Source organism: Columba livia, chromosome 7, assembly GCF_036013475.1.
Source record: "Columba livia isolate bColLiv1 breed racing homer chromosome 7, bColLiv1.pat.W.v2, whole genome shotgun sequence".
Classification (NCBI taxonomy): domain Eukaryota; kingdom Metazoa; phylum Chordata; class Aves; order Columbiformes; family Columbidae; genus Columba; species Columba livia.
The window spans coordinates 5,670,718-5,690,531 of NC_088608.1; the positions used below are offsets into that span (position 1 = coordinate 5,670,718).

General features: G+C 36.5%; 1 protein-coding gene across 8 annotated transcripts in view; it reads left to right on the plus strand.

Moving 5' to 3' along the window:
• LRP1B (LDL receptor related protein 1B) overlaps positions 1-19,814 on the plus strand; it is a 687,728-nt gene that overhangs the window by 648,733 nt on the left and 19,181 nt on the right. For 5 of the 8 annotated variants that reach the window (XM_065070313.1, XM_065070311.1, XM_065070314.1 and 2 more), the window contains 4 exons: positions 8,819-8,980; positions 13,397-13,571; positions 14,646-14,750; positions 16,737-16,850. In XM_065070313.1, the coding sequence (XP_064926385.1) occupies positions 8,819-8,980; positions 13,397-13,571; positions 14,646-14,750; positions 16,737-16,850 (556 nt within the window). The remainder of the gene's footprint in view (positions 1-8,818; positions 8,981-13,396; positions 13,572-14,645; positions 14,751-16,736; positions 16,851-19,814) is intronic. The other 3 variants (XM_065070318.1, XM_065070315.1, XM_065070317.1) reach the window with 1 other exon arrangement.

The following is a 19,814-nucleotide window of genomic DNA, read 5'->3' on the forward strand; positions in this document are numbered from 1 at the left end:
GTAGAAGACCTGGAGAAGAGTTTGCTGTCTCATCTCTTCTCAGAAGACTATGAGCTGCTGAAGATGATGTGGATCATCTTCTGCTATCTGATGAAATGACCAACACCCTGGTGTAGTGAAACAGAAGTACAGTATCTGACTTTAGAAGAAGTTTGTGACTGTTTGGCACTGAGAGCTCCCTGTAATACAGCATTATGTATCTTTGTCTCTGTGACAGAGGGGGCTTAGATCTTGATGTTTTTGCATCCTTACTAATTAAGTAACTAATTAATTTGCACTCCTTACTAATTAAGTTAAGCTTATATAGTTTAGTAATTTAGCTTCTCTTACTATGCTAGTTTCTCTGGAGCCTCATTTTATTTACTGAGATGTGGTGTCAAAAATCCAAGTGAATGAAAATCTAGCAATCTGTTGTGTGCCAAACAGAGGATTTTTTTTGTTGTTGAGGGTTAATAATGTTGTTCGTAGTTAATATTGTTAATAATGACTAAATATTAGAAAATGAGAGTGCTTCAGGTTGATTGATCATACTTGAAACTGCTTCTAACAGCTGATGGAAATACTGACATAAATGATAAGCAGGGATTTTTCTCAATGTAGTGAGATCAATACATGTTTAGTGAGGACATATGAGAGAATGGAAATAAGTAATGGGTGATTTAAATGATGTGTAGAACCTCCTTGTCATCTGAAGAGAGGATGTTTACTGCCACATCTTTACATGTCTGGCATTTATTTGATATTTTGTGGGGTTAAAGGGCATCATAAAATTAATAACTCAGCTCCTAGAACTCATCTCGGTTCTGAATCCTGCAGAGACCCCAGGGTTTTATTTAATCCTTTTCTTTTGGCAGGAGCCGTAGTGTTCACTCAACTACAGCAGCTCTTGTTTTCCTTTACCAGGCAGCTGACACTTGCTGTGCTCACACAGCTCTGCTATCACCTGCATACTTTTTCTTTTTCCTTGCTAAATCCAGCCACTGAAATCTCTCGGCCTTGCTGAAATATTAGTGTGGTAGAGTTGATTGCCAGTGAGTAACGGAGAGATATGGGCAGATTCTACAATATACTTCTGCTAAGTTGCTCATTGTGGCCCCAGCTGCCGCAGAGGGCCTAGAGATACAGACCTGAGCTCTATTTCTGTTTGGTCTCAAACAGGATAACGTGTCTGCAGCAAAAATGCATCAAGAGAGCCAGCGTGGATGTCACCACAGGCTACATTCCATTTTTCAGTTGCCTAATAATTGGGAATCCAGGCCTTTAACTGCAGCTGAAGTTTGCTGTACCGCACATGGCCAAAGTGAGCCAAGACCAACACAGAGCTGGTTTTGATTACTCTTACTGGGCATACCCACTAACAGGAATATTCTTCTGCTGTACCGTGTCCACTTTTCCAGTTTCATCGAATTTTTTATAATCATATTTCAAGTTAGCCAGATTCCCATTCTGCCATTTCCAGTTCATGAGGGTAGCCATGCCTTGAAGGCGGTGCCATAACTTGTGTGTGCTGGAGATGTGGAAAAATGACCATATATCTTTTTAGATCAAGGTGACTCCATCCGGCATTCCAGATAAAATTTTTGAATTGATCCACATCTCGTCTTACTTGCATGCCTAGCCCCTGAACCCTGTAAATATTCTATTAAGAAGAAATCTCTGTTTCTTATCAGACTATATTATCCATATCAGGCCATAAGTCGTGTGTTAGTGAAACAAACTAGCATGTCAGTGAGATGTCCCCTTATCCTACTTCAATCTAATCCATGATATAGTAAAGCCATTAAATATCTTACAGAGAGAAGCTAAACGGGGCACCCCAAAAGCATCGAAAACTGTAATGAAGTCAGTAAAGCTTAATTCCTCAAGTGTTTTTGCAACAACCATTTCCTTCTTCCAGTCAAATATACCGCTGTGCAAAGCATGTCATTCAGTCCTTGCATCGGTGGGTACACATTTCGCTGCAGGGCATCCCAGTTTGGACATAGGGTGTGAAATCCAGACCAGAACAGTGTTCACTCACCTCCTCGTTCTCTCAGCCCTCAGGGCAGAGCTGATCTGCTTTGTCAGGCTCGTGTAAGTGTCATTAGTGTATGTGTTCCTTTATTCTTGCACGTCACTACATGTAGGAATAAAAAGGTTCCTTATTACCAGGAATTGCTCAGTTTTTCCTTAATGGTTGTAGAACTTAAGCATTATCTTGTGTCTAGATTTATATTACATCCTACCAGGTTGACCTGTCCGCTAGCAATAAGTATATATTGCACACTTTTTTTTTAGAGAATTCTCTAACATTTCTGGAAAGTATAAAATTACCATTTCAAAATAAAGTCAGCTCAATAGCACCTTAATTTCTTCTACTGTGGTATTAGTGTACCATGCACCATACTACAATGCTCACAACCAGTTCCTTAAAAAGCAGCATTTATGCTTTTGATCCATTATACAATTGGCTCATCAAACTGTCCTGCTTAACTGATGCAATCAAGTTGCACATATCTCCCCAATTTTGTCTTCTTTATTTTTTAATTTATATTTCTTCAAAATTATGAAGCTTTTTCCTCTGGAAGCTGCGGTAGCCACATGTGTGCTACTGCAATCCAAATCCTACCTACAAAATATATAAATGACCTGTGATAATTTCAGCTTGCTTGACTTCTTAGAAGCTCTGATTGCCCTTATCAATTCTCGTATATCATCCAACTCAAACAGTCAATCTAATGAGTGTCATTCCACACATGTGCCCTTTGGAAAGCTTAGGGACCACCAGTAAAATCAACCTCATGGGGGATGAGCTGATGCTGGGAGGCTCCTCTGGAATCCAGGGAATTTCCTTACTGTTGGCTACTGGCCCAAAAACGGGCAAGAGGCATCCCAAAAACAAGCCTTTCATCATATCCCAATATAAAGAAAATGACGGAGTATATAAAATACTCTTCTAGTGAATGTGTGTGCTCTAGTGAATGTGCAAATCCTGTTCTCTTTCATCACCTACTATATAATAGAAATGTGATAACCAATTAAGTAAATTGCAGAGTATTACCCATTTTTTTCAAACATGATTGTGCTAAATCGTTGCTGGATGTGGTAAGTTGTAGAACCTCATTATCTGCGCACAAATGTTAATTTGTTAAACAAATCCCACTGGCAATTCAGGGATTATTCACTGTTGGTTTACTTACTGTTAAGCCTTTTGGCAAATTCCTGTGTGAACATTATATAGCTAGAGATTGGGGCAGCTTTAATTAAAATTTATAAGTTTATGACAGTTGTATTGAACTACAATAATTGAACAAAGAAAATGTCATCAGTTAATTAAAAGTACACATCTGAGACGTGTAATTAAAAGTTTGGGTATAATAATGAACACTTTCCAGTAAGGCAAATTGAGGGGAATTTGGAAAAATAATGTTACCATAAAAGTGCACTTCCTTTCTTCTTACAGTTTAAAGTAAAAATGTTGGAGCAATAATTTACTAAATGTTCTGAACACATTAACTAGATCTAACTAGTTCCCAAAATTAGATAAATACATATTTGTACTATACTTACGGTACAAAGAGTAAGTCTAACCATGTAGAATTAGGATGCTTGGATCAATATGAGTTTAAAATAATATCTGCAGAGATTGTTCTTTTCTTTCACAATATAGAGAGAATGTGTATCTGTTGGGAATGATCCCAATCAGCTCACCTACTAATTATGTACAGTAATACAGCTTCTCTCCACCGCTGTTGGTTCAGTAAAGCTAATTATGGTTCATCAGCCACACAGAAGTGAGTTGTTGTGATTCCCACAGACTGTGATAACTACTCTAGAAGACGTGATATTACTTACAGTAGGCTGCTGTAGGGCCACATTGTTTTCTATAATAATGACAGTGAGTGAAATATGCTAATTAAACATGCATATTCATACAGAACAACTTAAAACCACATATTGCTGGTAATGAATTTACCACTGACTGGAAGAAATAAATTATCTATGTCTTGGTGCAGGCATTCATCTGGATGATCTCTTTTTTTTTTAACTTTCAGAAAGTTTACAAAATAGTTTTATTTTCCTAAAATAATTGAAATTGCAAAATAACTTCTGTGGTCACACTAAATACATAACGTTTTTCTGTTGTTTAGGCAATAGCATGAATCAAAGTTTATCTCCTTAGAGTTCTGGTTATTGAAAAAAACAGTAAAGAAGGAGTTTAAGATATATGACTATTTTTCCAAAGGAAATAATTTTTATGTTATAGAGTCAATATACTAAAATATCCAGTAGCTATTTTCAAAGGTGATTTGAAAAGTTATTTGCATTAAATTGGCAAAATAAATTGGCAAATTAACAGTAACTACATCCTGTAATCAAAACGTAATTGAACATTTCAGGATTTTCATCTCTGCCATCCTCTTATGGATGATTTTTCTTTGCAAGAGAGGAGGAAACTGCATTTTAACTTCATGCCAAAAACTTCATATATTTTTCTCATGTCCTGCTGCCAAAAAGAACTTGATATGTCCTAGGATCACCATAAAATACTGTCCTTTAACTTTAGGCATTCCTAAGTTCTGTGCAAAACATTTGAAAAATAGAGGTGAGAATTTTATAAGGTTGCTTCAAGTTCTATCAGGTTTAGAATTAAGACCAAAAAAAAACCCAAAATTTGTATTTTGTAAGAGACAGCCTACAAAGAGAGTCTTCAGAGAAGAGTAACTTGGAAGTACATAATTTCCCCGGGGACTTTTCATTATAATTTTTATTACAGTTTTATGTATTTTACTAGGCGCCCTTCAGTGTATTCTCTGAAATTAATTTCTTTAGAATTGTCATTTAGAATTATTTTAAATACAAAATACTCTCCTCCATATGAGGACTATATGCATCATGTCTCCCATTGCATATTAATAAAGTGAGAAACTCTGTATCCAAGAATTAGATTAGAGATAGTGAACAGCAAAGTGCATCCACATTTATTGTAAATCACTGAGAATGGAGACATCCCTGTTAAAAAAGATGTTCTTATTGCTCCCTCAATATTGTTAGTGTGGTTTTGAAACGGGATCCTTTACAGACGAGATGCTGAGAATGTGCTGCCACCTTGTCCTCCTTGCCACTTTTGACAACATTTTTCAACATAGGTAACCAAAACAGGAGTATTTTGATGGGATTATTATGTTACGGAAGAGACTAAATAAGAAAGCAGGTAAAAGGTAGAATGCTAATCTGCAATAGGCAGAGGAAAATGAGACGGTATTCTCATGTGGTATATCCATGTGAGGACTGCACTGAAGAGGGAAGAGCTCAAAACAGGGAACTTATTTTGTGTTTTCTTTCAGCAAGTTTTTTTCCATTTTTGCATAAAATGCACAGAAGGATGGTTTGCTGAATTTAAAGCAGTTTTTAGCATTCTATAAACCACTTTCCTTGTTCATATTTTCTACACTGTCATGTGAACATTTCTGTGGTGGTGAAGATCTGGAATTAAGAGACCGTTTTGCTTCTGTGTCTGTACAGCTCTAATCCTGAAAATTCATGACCAGTGTAAATGCAGAACTTATGTAACGTGAATGTAAATGCTGGAGATACCATGCAATGTTTGTTAGTCAGGATATGTGACATCTTGGCTAACGTGACTATTTTATTTGCAAACATAAATCTATATTCCAGTTCTATGGTACAAAACATTTTGGCATTGTTTGTCATTGTTTAATACTGCAGTTTTATTAAACTGCTCTTGGAACCATTTTGTATAGGAATAATGTATGAAATAGGGCAGATAAAAATGTCATTATTAGTATTATTTTAGTTGCCAGTAGTCTGTGTATAAATAGGCAATGAACTATTAACATTTCTGGAAGTCATGTTAAATTGAGTGACAAAAATGGGGTTTAGGCTATGTGGAATTAAATTTTCATACAACTGTCAGCAGTTTGGCATATTTATAAGCCTACATTAGCAAAGAATAGAATAATCTTTTCTATAAACTAGGAAAATATCACTGTCCCATCATTTAAAAAAACAGAGAAATATTAATAATAAAAAACTTATTTCAGACCTCTAGATCTATGTTCTATGACTATTTTATTTTCCCATTTATCGAAATGTTGATTCAGATGAAGGATTATGTGAAACCCCCTGGCTTAGGGGGATAAATTTAAATATAAGTGTGTACATGGGGAAAAACAAGAAGAATCTGTGCTAACATCTGAGTTCAACATCTTTGATTTGACGTTTAGATCGCAGGGGACAGATACGAATAACCAGGCTGATGCATATTAAAATAGTTGGAGCTATTTTTAAGTCAATGGTTTTGTTCTTGCTGTACTCATTAGAGGAAGAGACTAACTGATCTCATGGTCTTTAGGATGATTTGCAAAACACTTTAAATTAGCATAGCTTAAAATAGAAAAATGCAGCAAAGAATTATGTGAAGGGTTTCATGTAAGAAGAGTAAGAAGTAAGTGAAGGAAAAAGAATAAATAAATTGTTCTACATGAATCAGAGAAAGCAGAAAAAATGAGAGCGCTTCACTTGCACTGAAAAATTCTCCAACGAATACGATATTAAAAGATTGTGTAGTATTAAAAGAAAGGCATAGAGTTGTGGAGTTTATGGAATGTTTAGTTTAATCTACATTGCTTCAGTGAGACAGCCAACTAAATAGAGAATAAGTTTTAAAGACGGTAAGAAGGTTTCCACATTTCAGAGTTTCAGATGCAGCCACGGTAAGAGACGTCAGAAGGCAAATGTGAAAGTAGTTGTGGATGCCTGCGCCAGACATAGTACTAAAATGAGGAAACAATGAGACAAAAGACAGCAAGGGAGGGACCTGGTCATAACGCATCAGGAAATCAGGCAGCGGTAAGGATTTTTGGTAGATGAGTGTGAAGGTGAGCAATAATTAATATAGAAAAGTAACTCTTAAATGTTATTTCATTTGACTACTTAGGATATTGAGAGGATATTAAAACGTACCCTTCTGTAACTTTTAAACGAAGTCAGGCCCAAGTCAAGCAAAGCTTCTGTTGTGTGCTCGTTAACCCACCTATCCATGAAGTAGGATTGTTTATATGTTAGTAGTCTTTTTCTGCCTTACGCCATGATGTGAAGTTTTTCAAGTATAAATGCAGGGATAATTGGAGTTTCTCATTATTCATGTGTTCCCTGATTTCCTCTGACTTCTTTTGGATTCCATAGTCATATCATTATTGTGATTGGGATATCACTAATAAAATCTAATAGGCAAATTTTCCTGTTTATGCCTGCAGTTCCATTCGGAAGAAATTCTGCATTGCACATACAGTACACTATGTAGCTAACTTGCTAATCTGAATGACTTTAACACTTAACCTGTAGCCTTATTCTGTCACCAGCAAAGACTAGATACCAAGGAAATGTGCACTAGTTTTACAACAGCCCATTAGTTGTTTTCTTTTTCCACATTTGCTATAGCCAATGATATTTATTTTCCCATTCAGGGCCAAACACTTTGGTTCTCAAATCTTAATTCTTAGACTTTTACCATTTACGTAAAGCACATGTGTTACTGGTTTGGTTTTCTGTTTTCCTACTCAGAAGGCATTCCTTTTGTTCTGCCTGATTCCTATTTACTCTTTGACTATTACTAGCCCACGTGTGGTCCTTACTCAGACATACGGTATTTCTGTGACTTTACTCAAAGGGATGAGCCTTTGATTTATAATTCAAATTAACACCATCCTGTCTGCCCCTTTGAATGAAAACAAAGGGAAAGGAGCATGGAGGAAAAATAAAGTTAGTAAGAGATAAACAAGGATGAGAATAGAGTATTAGGAAGTGAGAGGGGGGTGGGTAGTTGGACACATCAGGTCATTTACTTGAAGAGAAGATTACAAATGAGATATAAAAGCAAAGTCAGGAGATGGAAAAACATTTATGGGATCTAGAGGTTTATTTTAAAGAAGTTAAGCCTTAAGAAAAAAGTCAGGGAAAGTGGAAGATTTTAATAAAACAGTGGAATTGTAACAAAGCTATAACTCCTTTAGACATGAGATTTAGATAAGGAAAATAAGTGGGAAAATTACAATAGGGAAGAATCATAGGAGGAAAATGCATCAGATTTTAAACACTCTTTTAAAACTGTTTAAAAAGAAGATACAGCCTAGGAGTTCATTTTGTGCAGATGTTGATCCCTAGGTGTTCACTGCTTTTCCAACATTGAATATTAACCTTACAGTCATTTTTGGTCTGATGCAAGACAGCAAGTTTTATATTGCAGCATTTATTAGATGAGAGGGGCAGGATAACAAAATAGGCACAAACATTTGTGTTTTAGTAAAGATTGTTATGTAAAGTTGACTATTAGCACATTAAATATTTCTATATTCTTGTGATTATATGTAAAGGTTTGTAGATTTGAGAATAATGGAATGTATTCAGAAGAGGCGTGGGTGTTGATTATACAAACATTTTTCCTCTGCAACTGGAGGAAGCCAGCCTGGCAGGATGATTTGAAGATCTTAGTTATATCTTAAATTCCTACTTAAGACCATCTTTAAAAAGAATTTCCAAATAAAGAGTCCATGACCATACATGCACAAATGTCAAATGCATAGGTGCAGTTTTTGCAGTGTCCATATCTGCTGACTTGCTTTTCAAAAAGTTCTGAATTCAAGCAGTGTTTGCAAGGGCATGTTTTAGTAGTGTCTAGAAAAATGTAGTTGGGTTCATATATTAAAACTTGGTACTGGTACGATAAATGTATCTATCTTTAAAGTGCTAATTGTTTTGATGTTTGTTTATTTTTATCATAAAATAGTTTGTTGTTTTGTTTTTTTGTTTTAAATAGGGAGGCCAACCTGCAATTGTGCGCTGGGTTTTACAGGACCAAACTGCAATCAGACCGTCTGCCATCATTTCTGCCAAAACGGAGGGACCTGCAGTGTCACTGCTGGGAATCAACCTTTTTGCAACTGCTTGGCTGAGTATACGGGAGACAGGTGTCAGTATTGTAAGTAATCTTCACAGACTCTTAAATCTGGATTGATAAGCCTCTTAAATATGGTTTTACAATAGAAGCTCTACAAAATGGAAGTTTGACATGATTTGAGTGATTTTTCTTCAACACATGTTGCTAAATGTAGCTCCAAAAATATTCATACTGCTAAGGGAATGGAATTTGATGTATTCAAGTGATCTTTGAACATATTACTGCAGTATCCATCTATGTGTTTAGGTGAAGAAAGATCTTTCTTAGGAGTTAGTTATTGTAGTATTTTCATGAATTAATATGTACAATGCAGCTCTAAAAGGCAGCTGACTGAGTCAGTAGAAATGAGATACTTGCGTTAATAGTTTCTAGTCCATCTTTTCATATATGTTGTCTCATGCTAGTGGAATATCTAAACATAGTGAACTGAAATAGTTGATTATATTAATTCTCTGGTGTCCCTTATCTTTGCCCACCAACACGTGTCTTGAACTTCTGCCTTACCTTTCAGTTTTATTTCTAACCCCAGTAAGCGGTGTTTTGACAGCTCCCTTGAGTTTCACGCCTCTACATACCTTCACCTTGCTCAGTCTAAGATGACCTTGAGAATGGTTTCTGCCCCCTCCTGGTATTGAAAATCAGGATTTCTAAGTATATACACTTCTTTCGTTCTCAGGACTTAGGTTGTCCATAGTTTTTCATTCCACTGATCCGTCAGTCTCTGTTTTCCAAAGATTTCCATGCTTTTAGAAAGGCTCGTCTTGCTTTTTAGAACTTTCTCTAATTTTCTTTTTACTTCTTTTACAGAGGAGAGGGGAAAGAACATTATCAAGCTATAGGCCTTCTGTTCTTACTCCATTTATCTTTCTTTTCTCTCCATGCTTTCTCTTAGCATGGATCACTATTATCTGTATTGCAGTGACTCAAGACATTTAAATGCAATCTTGAATTTCTTCTTTTGGTCACTCATTTCAAAATTATAGTTTATCTTCATGTCTCTTCAAACTGATGACTCACTAGCAACCCTAACCAAAAACTGGGTATTTTCCTGAGATCAGAATTATTTGTTTAATCTCCTTTTTAATTTCCTTTTTTTCTACTGCTTTGCTTTGCCTGTAAGACTCTAAAATAGAGGACTGTCACAGTGCTCGTGGCAGACAAGCTTAATATAGAACATTAAATGTGAAAGCCATCATCTCTTTTGTACATAATTCAGTGAATTTGCTGTAGAAGGCTAGATTTAAATAAAATTGAAAGGAAATTAGCTGTTTTAAAGGTCTGGTTCAGAATTGTCTACAAGATTAAAAAAAGTATGTGGTTTTAGTGAGAGGTCCGTCAAACAAGGGAAGGGTTAGCGTGTATCTATCTTAAACAGGATTTATACTGAAGTAAGCTGAATGTATTTCCAGTTGGGAGACTATGAAATAAATTGAAACCTTTGAATGGAAAACCAGCAGTAATTGTGATTCTCTCCCACTTGGTATTAAACAAACTGCATGGATCCACAAATAACTATCTGCAAACACAATTGGGTATTTGAAAACAGTATAGTACATAAATCATTCACAGACAGACACACAGATTAAGAAAAAATATTTACTTGAGGCTTACCCAAAACCAAACAAATTGTTTCTAGTTGAATGGTTCTATAAACATTCTTTTTTTTAAAAAAAAAAAGAATTAATTTAAATGTAAATTTCGGAGTACTTCTTAAACAGCGCTCATTATCAGATTTGGATTGTCTGCTGACACTGGAAAAATGCCACAATAGGGTGACTCAAACACATATAAAATACAAAATAAAATTAAGCTTTCGTTTATTTAAACCTTAATTAAAATTAAAAAGTCTACAATCTTTTGGAGTATTTTTTGTGGCTAATCACAGTTCTATGAAATTATACAAGTTCACATTAAGTAGTGTGTATATAAATTCACATCTATGATTTTTTTTTTTTTGCTTTATTCACATATATGTATGATTTTTTGTTTTATTAATTGCACTTTGAGTGTTGGCATAGATTGATAGAGTATTATTGCAAAGATTGGTTGCCTTTAAAATATCTTTGTCAGTCTTTCTATGATGTGATTGAAACTAGTTCATATGCAAAGGATGATATGTGAATGAGCAGAGGTATTTTACTCATGCTCCCAAGATGAAAATACTATTAGTGGTTTTTATGGCAGGGAGAAGACATTTACTCGCAGTATTGCCAGATTGAAAAGACCTTATTTTCCTCATACTTATCGTCTCCAATTACCCAATGCAGAGTTTCTCCTGTGATTAATTCACATAAGGACTAATAACTAAAATGTGTGCTCCGTGTCAAGGCACTGCCACTGCTGAAATAAATTTAAGTGAATGAATTTACATAGAATTCCACTAACATTGTGCATGTTATTATATACACGTGTATTTGAATATAACTCCCTATTTTAAATTCCTGAAAAAAGACATAGAGACTAGTTAAAGTTCATTTCTTGTATCATTTAAGGCCCAAACAACCTAAAAAATAGAAAACGTTTTCATGCCATTACAATCATTCAAAGCGGTTATAGTGATCTCACAAGGTGTTACTTTCCCTGAAACTGAAATTCCTTTCTTTAGCAGAAAGGAAAATATATATTTGTGTCATTTCAGCCCAAATGTACAAATGTAGCATACACATTTTATATATAGCAGAAGATTAAAGGTGGTTGTGACTACCATCAATACTGAAAAACAATAATTGTTTTAGAATGTGAGCTTCCTATGCCTAAGTGTTGGGTTGGGTTTGTTTTGTGTTGCTTTGGGTTTTTTTTGTCCCAAGGTACACGGAAATATTTCCCCCTTGCAATGTTTTTTTTGTAAAACATCTCTCAAAATTATCTTTCCAACTAAGGCAGGTTTTGTTCAAAAAGCAGCCCCCCTGCTGCAAATTCCCATTCTGAACCCTGAACTGGGGAATGGCAAACAATGAACTGCTTCATTTAGTGTCTTTAAGCCTCTCTGGTCGCTCAGTAGTGATTCCACAAGCAGATGAGTCTAGAGCCTGCATAGGTAGGTGGAGACATAGAGTGAATAATCAAACAGAAATATCTCCTCCAACAGTCCAGCAAAACTGAGCACCATAAGTAAAATGTTTCCCACTTTATGAGATATCCTACAAATCATCCATCTTGAATACGGTCAGTAAAATATATCCATTTCAGTAGTCTCCAGTTTGCCGCATGCAGTGTGCCCCCAGTCAAACAGCTGGAGAGTTCACATTCCAGGCTCAAGGCTGAAGTTGCCACTTGGTTTAATGGCAGAATTGTGTTATGGTTGGACTCGGTGATCTTAAGGGTCTCTTCCAACCAAAATGATTCTATGATTTGGCCAAAGTTCTGCTCTCTAGTGAACAATTTGATAATCCCTTACTCCCAGCTGCTACTGACTCACCCTCAGCAGTATCCTGACCTTCAAAGGATTTGAGTTTATTAGTTTTGACAGAAAGGTAATATTTAATTAATATGGAATAGGTTACCTCCAGGCTAATACAGGTGCATAGTTCACAGTTGATTCCTGTGGAGGAATCATATATCACTTATTTTGTCTGTCCATCAAGAACACCACCAAAAGCTTAATGCAACATGTTCACTGCATAGAACTGGAGAAAGTATTAGAAACAGGGAGAACTAGAGACTTTGCATGAAAAAAGTTGTCACTACCATGTAAATAAAAATGAACCTAAATGTTAAGATACCAGTATATTACAGCTCTGGAAGCTCCTTCAGCCAAGTAACTTGGAGTATTTTTAAAGGGATGTGGAAAAAATGAGACAGTTCATGGTGCTTCTAAAGAGTTAAAGAATGAAGTACTTGAAATTTTAGTCCTACTGACATTTAAGCAGTTAAATAAGATAATGGGGTCTTGCACAGTCTATAAAGATAAGCATGTATGTAGTTTTTTGTAGAACTTATGGATTATGTCTTTATGTATTATTATTATTAAAACTTCATGAAATTTTAATATGTGGATAAAGGAAAAATAAAACTTAATTACTTCAAAATACTGTTTCCATTTCAGTTTAGCATAATGCTGTTAATGCTAATGTGAATATATCAAAAGATTTTTATTCAACCAATGTCCCATTAAATACATTAACATTACTCCGCTTTTCTCATCAGTAGTCTTTATATTATGTGGAATGATGCCATAAATGGTCAGACATCTGGGAGGAAAAAGAAGAAACTCTTTATGAGTTTATTCTTCTATTTCACTTCTCAAGACTACATCATTAATATGTTATGTGTCTGCTTATGGGGTAGTCTTGATTCTTGTAGTTACCAGTGAGGCACCAGCTTCCTTTACAATTTAATTTTTATTATAGTACCTTTTAAAACAGAGAAAAGCAAGGTATTATTTTTACATGATACTCTATAATGTCTTTTAGTAATTAGCTTTCCTGTTGCTTGCAGATGTTTGCCACCATTATTGTGTGAATTCTGAATCATGTACTATTTCTGATGATGGAAGCGTAGAATGTGTCTGTCCAGTACAATTTGAAGGGCCAAAATGTGAAGTGGACAAGTGTATCAGATGTCATGGGGGACAGTGCATAATAAACAAGGACAGTAATGACATAGTATGCAAGTAAGTTGGGGGGGAACTGCATTCAGAATCGTATATTAAATAGCAATAATTTTGCATTATCCTTTAAATCTCTTACACAGTGGCTAGGACCTGACGCTGTCACATCAGAACAATTCCTTTGCATGGCCGCTGCCTTTTTAAATCAACTCTTGGAGCACTCCTCGCTGGGGGAAGCACAATGCAGCAGGAGACTGAATGAGTCTTCACTTGGAAAAATTGGAATATTTCATGAAGTTAATAGTCGAGTTTTACCACTGTTGAAATTTGTTCCTTCTGCAGTATCTGTGACAGTGATAGGGAGATATTGTCTACTAAGAAAAAAAGCATATGTAGTAAGATGTGCTGCTATCTTGCTGAGTGATTATTTTCACAGAATCCCAGAATGTCAGGGATTGGAAGGGACCTCGAAAGCTCATCCAGTCCAATCCCCCGCTGGAGCGGGAACACCCAGATGAGGTTACACAGGAAGGTGTCCAGGCGGGTTGGAATGTCTGCAGAGAAGGAGACTCCACAACCTCCCTGGGCAGCCTGGGCCAGGCTCTGCCACCCTCACTGAGAAGAAGTTTCTTCTCATATTTAAGTGGAACCTTTTGTGTTCCAGTTTGAACCCATTACTCCTTGTCCTGTCATTGGTTGTCACCGAGAAGAGCCTGGCTCCATCCTCCTGACACTCACCCTTTATGTATCTGTAAACATTAATGAGGTCCCCCCTCAGTCTCCTCTTCTCCAGCTCCAGAGCCCCAGCTCCCTCAGCCTTTCCTCACACGGGAGATGCTCCACTCCCTTCAGCATCTTTGTTGCCCTGCGCTGGACTCTCTCCAGCAGTTCCCTGTCCTTCCTGAACTGAGGACATAATAATAGGTTATTTTAACAAAAGGAAAGATTAAAAACATTTTGTGTAATAAGCTCACTGCCTAGGCTGGCTTTTCAAAGTGGAAAACTAGAATTCTTGCTATCAGTAGAACTTATACAGATCATAAAATCCGTATTTTAATATGTAGATAATTATAAGGGAATTCACCAGATTTAATAAAATACTGATTGTTATTTGTATTTCTTTTTTAACCATGACAGTTGCACTAATGGAAAGATTGCCTCTACCTGTCAGTTATGTGATGGATACTGTTACAATGGTGGTACCTGTCAACTGGACCCAGAGACAAATATACCTGTCTGTCTGTGAGTATCCTGCACTGTTTAGATCATTAAAATATCTGTGTGACAACAAATAATTAAAATATTTTGCATGTGTCTGTATTTTTGCTCTCTCTAGGATGTACAATGTGCTGGTTGCGATTGTAACTTAGAGGATTTTTCTAAGTATTTCTGTAACCCAATACTTTGTCTACTTTTTTGCAATATGTGTATTGAAAGATATAACTAAGATACATATTGTGAATGTATATCTATACAAAGATGTATTTTTTGAGACGTCTAATAATTTCAGACCAGATTTAAAGCCCGTTTGGGCTTTTTTCTGGGATGGATTCCAGATGTACAGGTTGGTTGCCTGCCCTGCTTCTCAAAAGGGGGTTTAGTCTTTTCTCCCAGAAAGATGGTTGGAGTCGAGGGTGCTACAGCCCTGTAAGGAACCTGATGGCTAGACAATAGGAGGAAGAGTGTCAGCATTTATTTCCTTTATGGGTCTGAGGATATGCTCATTTATCTCTTGTTTCTGCCCTTACCTTCACACTGCCCACAGTAGCTTGGCTGTTCTGTGTTGAGATCACTCCCTCCTGCACTGTTGTTGAGGGGATGCTTTTCTTCAGCCCAGACACCAAATACTAAAGGAAATGTGATTCTGTAGTCTAGGCAGTGAAGTACTCTCTTAAGAGTCAGACAAACCTACATTTCTAGTCCTTTCTTGAGAGCTATGGTATATCTTCTTTTTTACCTGCTAAATATAAAATACAGAAGTAGTCACGGTAGCAAGAAATTAATTTCTTTCCTGCTCTCAGTCATACTCTGGGTTGTTTTTTCTTAGTTTTGCCTAATAAATAATCCAATCTTTTCTGCACCACAGAAGAGTTCTTTCTGGATAGTCTTCCACTTCTCAGGGCAATCTGGAGGTCAGAGCATCCTCCAGGAACATATGAGGTGCTGGCAGAGAGAGTTGGACTTGAGTGGCTTATTTCCAGGGTGACATAAGTAAGTTATTTTCCAAAGGGATTTGGCATTGCAACTTGGTAAATACAGATACAGCCGTCCCTTCATTTTGTTGATATGTATGAGGTAGTTGATCTTAAAAGAGAGTGCCTGTTGTACTCAGACTCTCAAGAAAGTTACACAGAGCAATGCCTGGATATTGTAGCCTGACCAGTGTAAGAGATGGACCAGCTGTTCCTCCCTGTGAGAGCTCAAGCACTTCTGGATGTGCAAACGGGCAAAGCTGTAGTTGTTTTGCTATGGAAAAGCAGTTATCAATAGATGTTTGCAGCTTTGGGGCTAGAGGCAGTGGAATGCAGTTCTGCACTGTAGTCCTTATTTAGCTGTAAGTGCTTTAGGTGCCTGTGTCACTCTTTCCTCTAGCCCTTTTTACCTGTTCTTTGTACCTCCTTAAATGTCTTTTTTTGTGGACTGGAGAGACTCATAAATCTCAGCTGTAACATGTAAGGCCCAAATATGATGACTAAGTCTGGTGATTCACAGCTAGAATGGCTATTTTGGAAGCTTGTGATTTTTCCTTTCTTTTTCCTTCTAAAAATGGCTTATTCTTTTTCAAATTCATGTGGAACACCATAGCATCTCAAGGAAAAAAAAAGGTTTCACACCTTAATTTGTGTATGGATTTACAATGCATAAATACTGCAGCATACACCACCGCTCTTAACAATGCTAAGAAGATAGCCATGAGAATTTTTAAGACCATTGCAATCGGGATCAATCAACGCGAATGTATAGTACATTTGACAACAATACTTCATTAAGAATGCTAGATTCCTGAACCCATCAGTTAATATAGGCCCGAGTGTTTGATCAATGCCAATGAGCAAACTTTTCAGTATAGTCAGATTGGACCTTCCATGAAAAAAGAGTATTAATTTTGTTATCTGTGAGTGTGTGCCTGTGTGTGTGTGTCTTGCCATCATTATATATAATGCGTTTAAAATCTGTTCAGCAAAAGGCAGAATATTTACATAGGTCTATTTTACTGAAATTCTGCAGATGCTCTGTGGGGTTTAAAAGTCAGCGCTGTGACCAGAAAGTGAACCCTTGTGATTACTACTGTCAGAATGAGGGAATTTGCACTTTAACCGCGTTTAATGAACCGAGATGCAAGTAGGTTTAACCTTCCACTTAATGCTGCACATTCTGTGACATCATTTCAGGCCACAGTTCATTGGTTCAAGTCATGCACATTCACATACATTTCACAATATCTACTCAATCTGGGGGCTCGTTTCTATAATACACACTTACCCTTTGATAGTTGCACTGATGAGTATATTTAAACATACTGTTGGAGTGTCTGTATCACTGGAGGAAGAAATTAAAACTTTATTTTTAGTAAATGAGTTGAAGATACTGAAAATGCCTCTTGGCTATTATTGTCTACATTTCGAAGTATTTTGCCAAGTTAATCCTACAGAGCATAAAGTTTAGCAAACAGTGGTGTTGCACATGTTCTGTAGTCCAAACAGGGAAAGGAGTAGAAGAGCTATTTGGGTACCACAGCAGGAGTTAAGATTGTATTCTTAAGTCCAGTTGTTAACTTTATAGAAATAATGTTGTAAAATAGAAACGGTTAAACAAAAAGTTGTGAGCTACACGAGCCAAAGACCTAGGCTTGCGAAAAAATATGAAACTCGAACACCTTTAATCTTATCTAAATGCGTGGTTTATAAAAACATAAAATGCTGTGGGGATGTTTTGCGGTTGTCTGGTGGTTAGCAATGACAGTGACTAGGTATGGTGAATAATCTAATTTTCTCGAAAAATATGATCACAATTCCTTTGTCAGCATTCTCAAGCACTGAAACTCTATAACCTAAGCTATCCTAAATCCATAGGAAAACTGGATTAGTGGTCTGACTACCACTTCTTAAACTTTGAAGAGTATGGAGTGGGTCTGGTGATCAGCATTTGAATGGGACATGGTTGTTTGGAACAGTTTGTATCTCCCTGTATTGTAGTTGGGTTTTTAGAATAACGCAGCCTTACGAACAACATGTTGCTGACTTCAAGGTCATGTATTGCAAGTACCTTTCTTTTTTTATCTAAAATACTTTCAGGAAGGTAATGGAGCAAAATTTCTTGTGAAACATTCTAACAGGTAAAATAGTCTAAAAATACAGCATTGAGAGTCACTTATTATTTACATACTCTTTTCACAATTCTTAAGACTGAGTTTAACAATTTAACTGTGAAGGTTTGATTTTTCCTGTTTGGTGTTTGTTGGGGTTTTTGTTTGTTTGTTTAATTTCTTTAGTGTTGAATATTTACAGAAAAAATAGGTAAAATAATTGTGTGGTGGGTTTTTATTATAAAATTTTGTAGCCAATAAGGATTAATTTCTGTTTCCACTGGAGTCAAAACTGACATATACTGACAGCAGGATTTCAGCAAAGTTAATTGAATTAGGAATATTCTCAGTAGCATTGATATTTATTTTTGTGGCATTGCCTGTTCTCATGATCTTTTGGTCTAGTTTAACCATATTTACTGTCAAAATGAGAAAAAGTATTAAAACCAAGGATTTAAAATCATGTTTGAATCTCTGACTTAGCCTTTGAGTCGATAACGTGAATTTCAGCCTCTCAGAGCTGCGTGAGGCCAAATGCCAACAATGGCAAGAATCCATGTTACCAAAAAAAGGTATGGTAGGATCTACAGGCCCACAGATCCTTTCTTCAACATTCTCTAACTGTGTAATTGAAAGAAATGTGGAGATGGATTGCTAGAATAGGAGCTACGCTGAAAAACTGTGCTGCCAAACACTTCTTCCAGGCAGATGAAGATACTTTCTTCTTTCAGCTACATTTGAAGCCCCTGCTGAGGACAAGCATGGGTCAAAGTTTGGACTCGCCTGTAGAACAAAATGAAACAGGCTTCAGAAATCCAAGGAAAAGTATTAGTTTGTAGGACAAAGTGAGACTCTTTCTTTCTGAAAGATATAATTACAGAAAAGTGGAAAACAAAGGCTTAACGACAGAACAAAAAGGAAAAGCTGGACTTGTGCAGAAGTGGTATTAATGTTAGTCTCCATTTTCTTCTTTCCAGAAAGTGAAATGCTGATGCCCAAAGAACTGTTATGTTGAGGAAAGCTGTGGTTTCTCCTTTTGAGAAGGTTGTCTTCCACAGAAAATATGTGGAAGGATTTGCAACATTTTGAACATTAACTTATTTTGTTTATTTACTCTTGCTGTGACAGTATTCCCAAGATTGCTTTTATTAGGCACTTGTGCTATACAGTAGCATGAATAATCCTACCTCAAATACAAAGAAAAGCAGTAAAGCACATCAGTAATATGACTTTTAGCAGAACTGAACTGTCCTCTTGCTTTCACCTTGCAAGGGTTATTTGTATACACTTGTGGAATTTCCTTTATTAAACATATTGTAAGGTGGAAAAGGGGAAACATGGAAGAAAAAAGGTGGTAGAGAAAATTAAATTCAAGTTTTTCTTCAATGTGAGGAAGGGTATCAGAAGAAGAGGAAGTTTAAACAAAAGTAGGTAATTCACTTTTTCACATTTTGACTATAAACAGAGATGGAATTAATGTTCCTGTTGTCTTTTCAGACCGATTGTTGGGTTAGTACGGCCACCATTGTCTGCATCCAGGGATTGTTAGAATCTTCTAAATTATTTCTTTACAAAGCCAAGGAGGGTTAGATTAAAGGGAAGAGAAGCAAACAGAAGTTGTTTGATGGAGTTGAAGACAGTGATAGAGAGGAAAAAGTGTAACTCCGTATGTCTCAGTTCTCCTTGCCAACCTCAATTCAAGGTCCATTTGTTCCCAGTATCAGGTATTGATTTGGCACCACAATAGCTCTTAACTGGAGCTTCTTTATAGTTTTACCAACCTGATACTGGTGAGCAGAAGACATGAGGGAGGGAGGAAGTAATCCTGTCCTTCACAAGAGTCATTGTGTCGGGAATGGGAGTCTCAAAGATTTTCTCTCCAAGTTCTGCTCCATTGTTAGGGGAAATGGTTTATCCCTCTAACCTGGCACATCTGGCCACGCTGTCTGACATCTGTCCCTGGTCTCTGAGAGACACTTACCTAAGGGCTAATGTTTTTA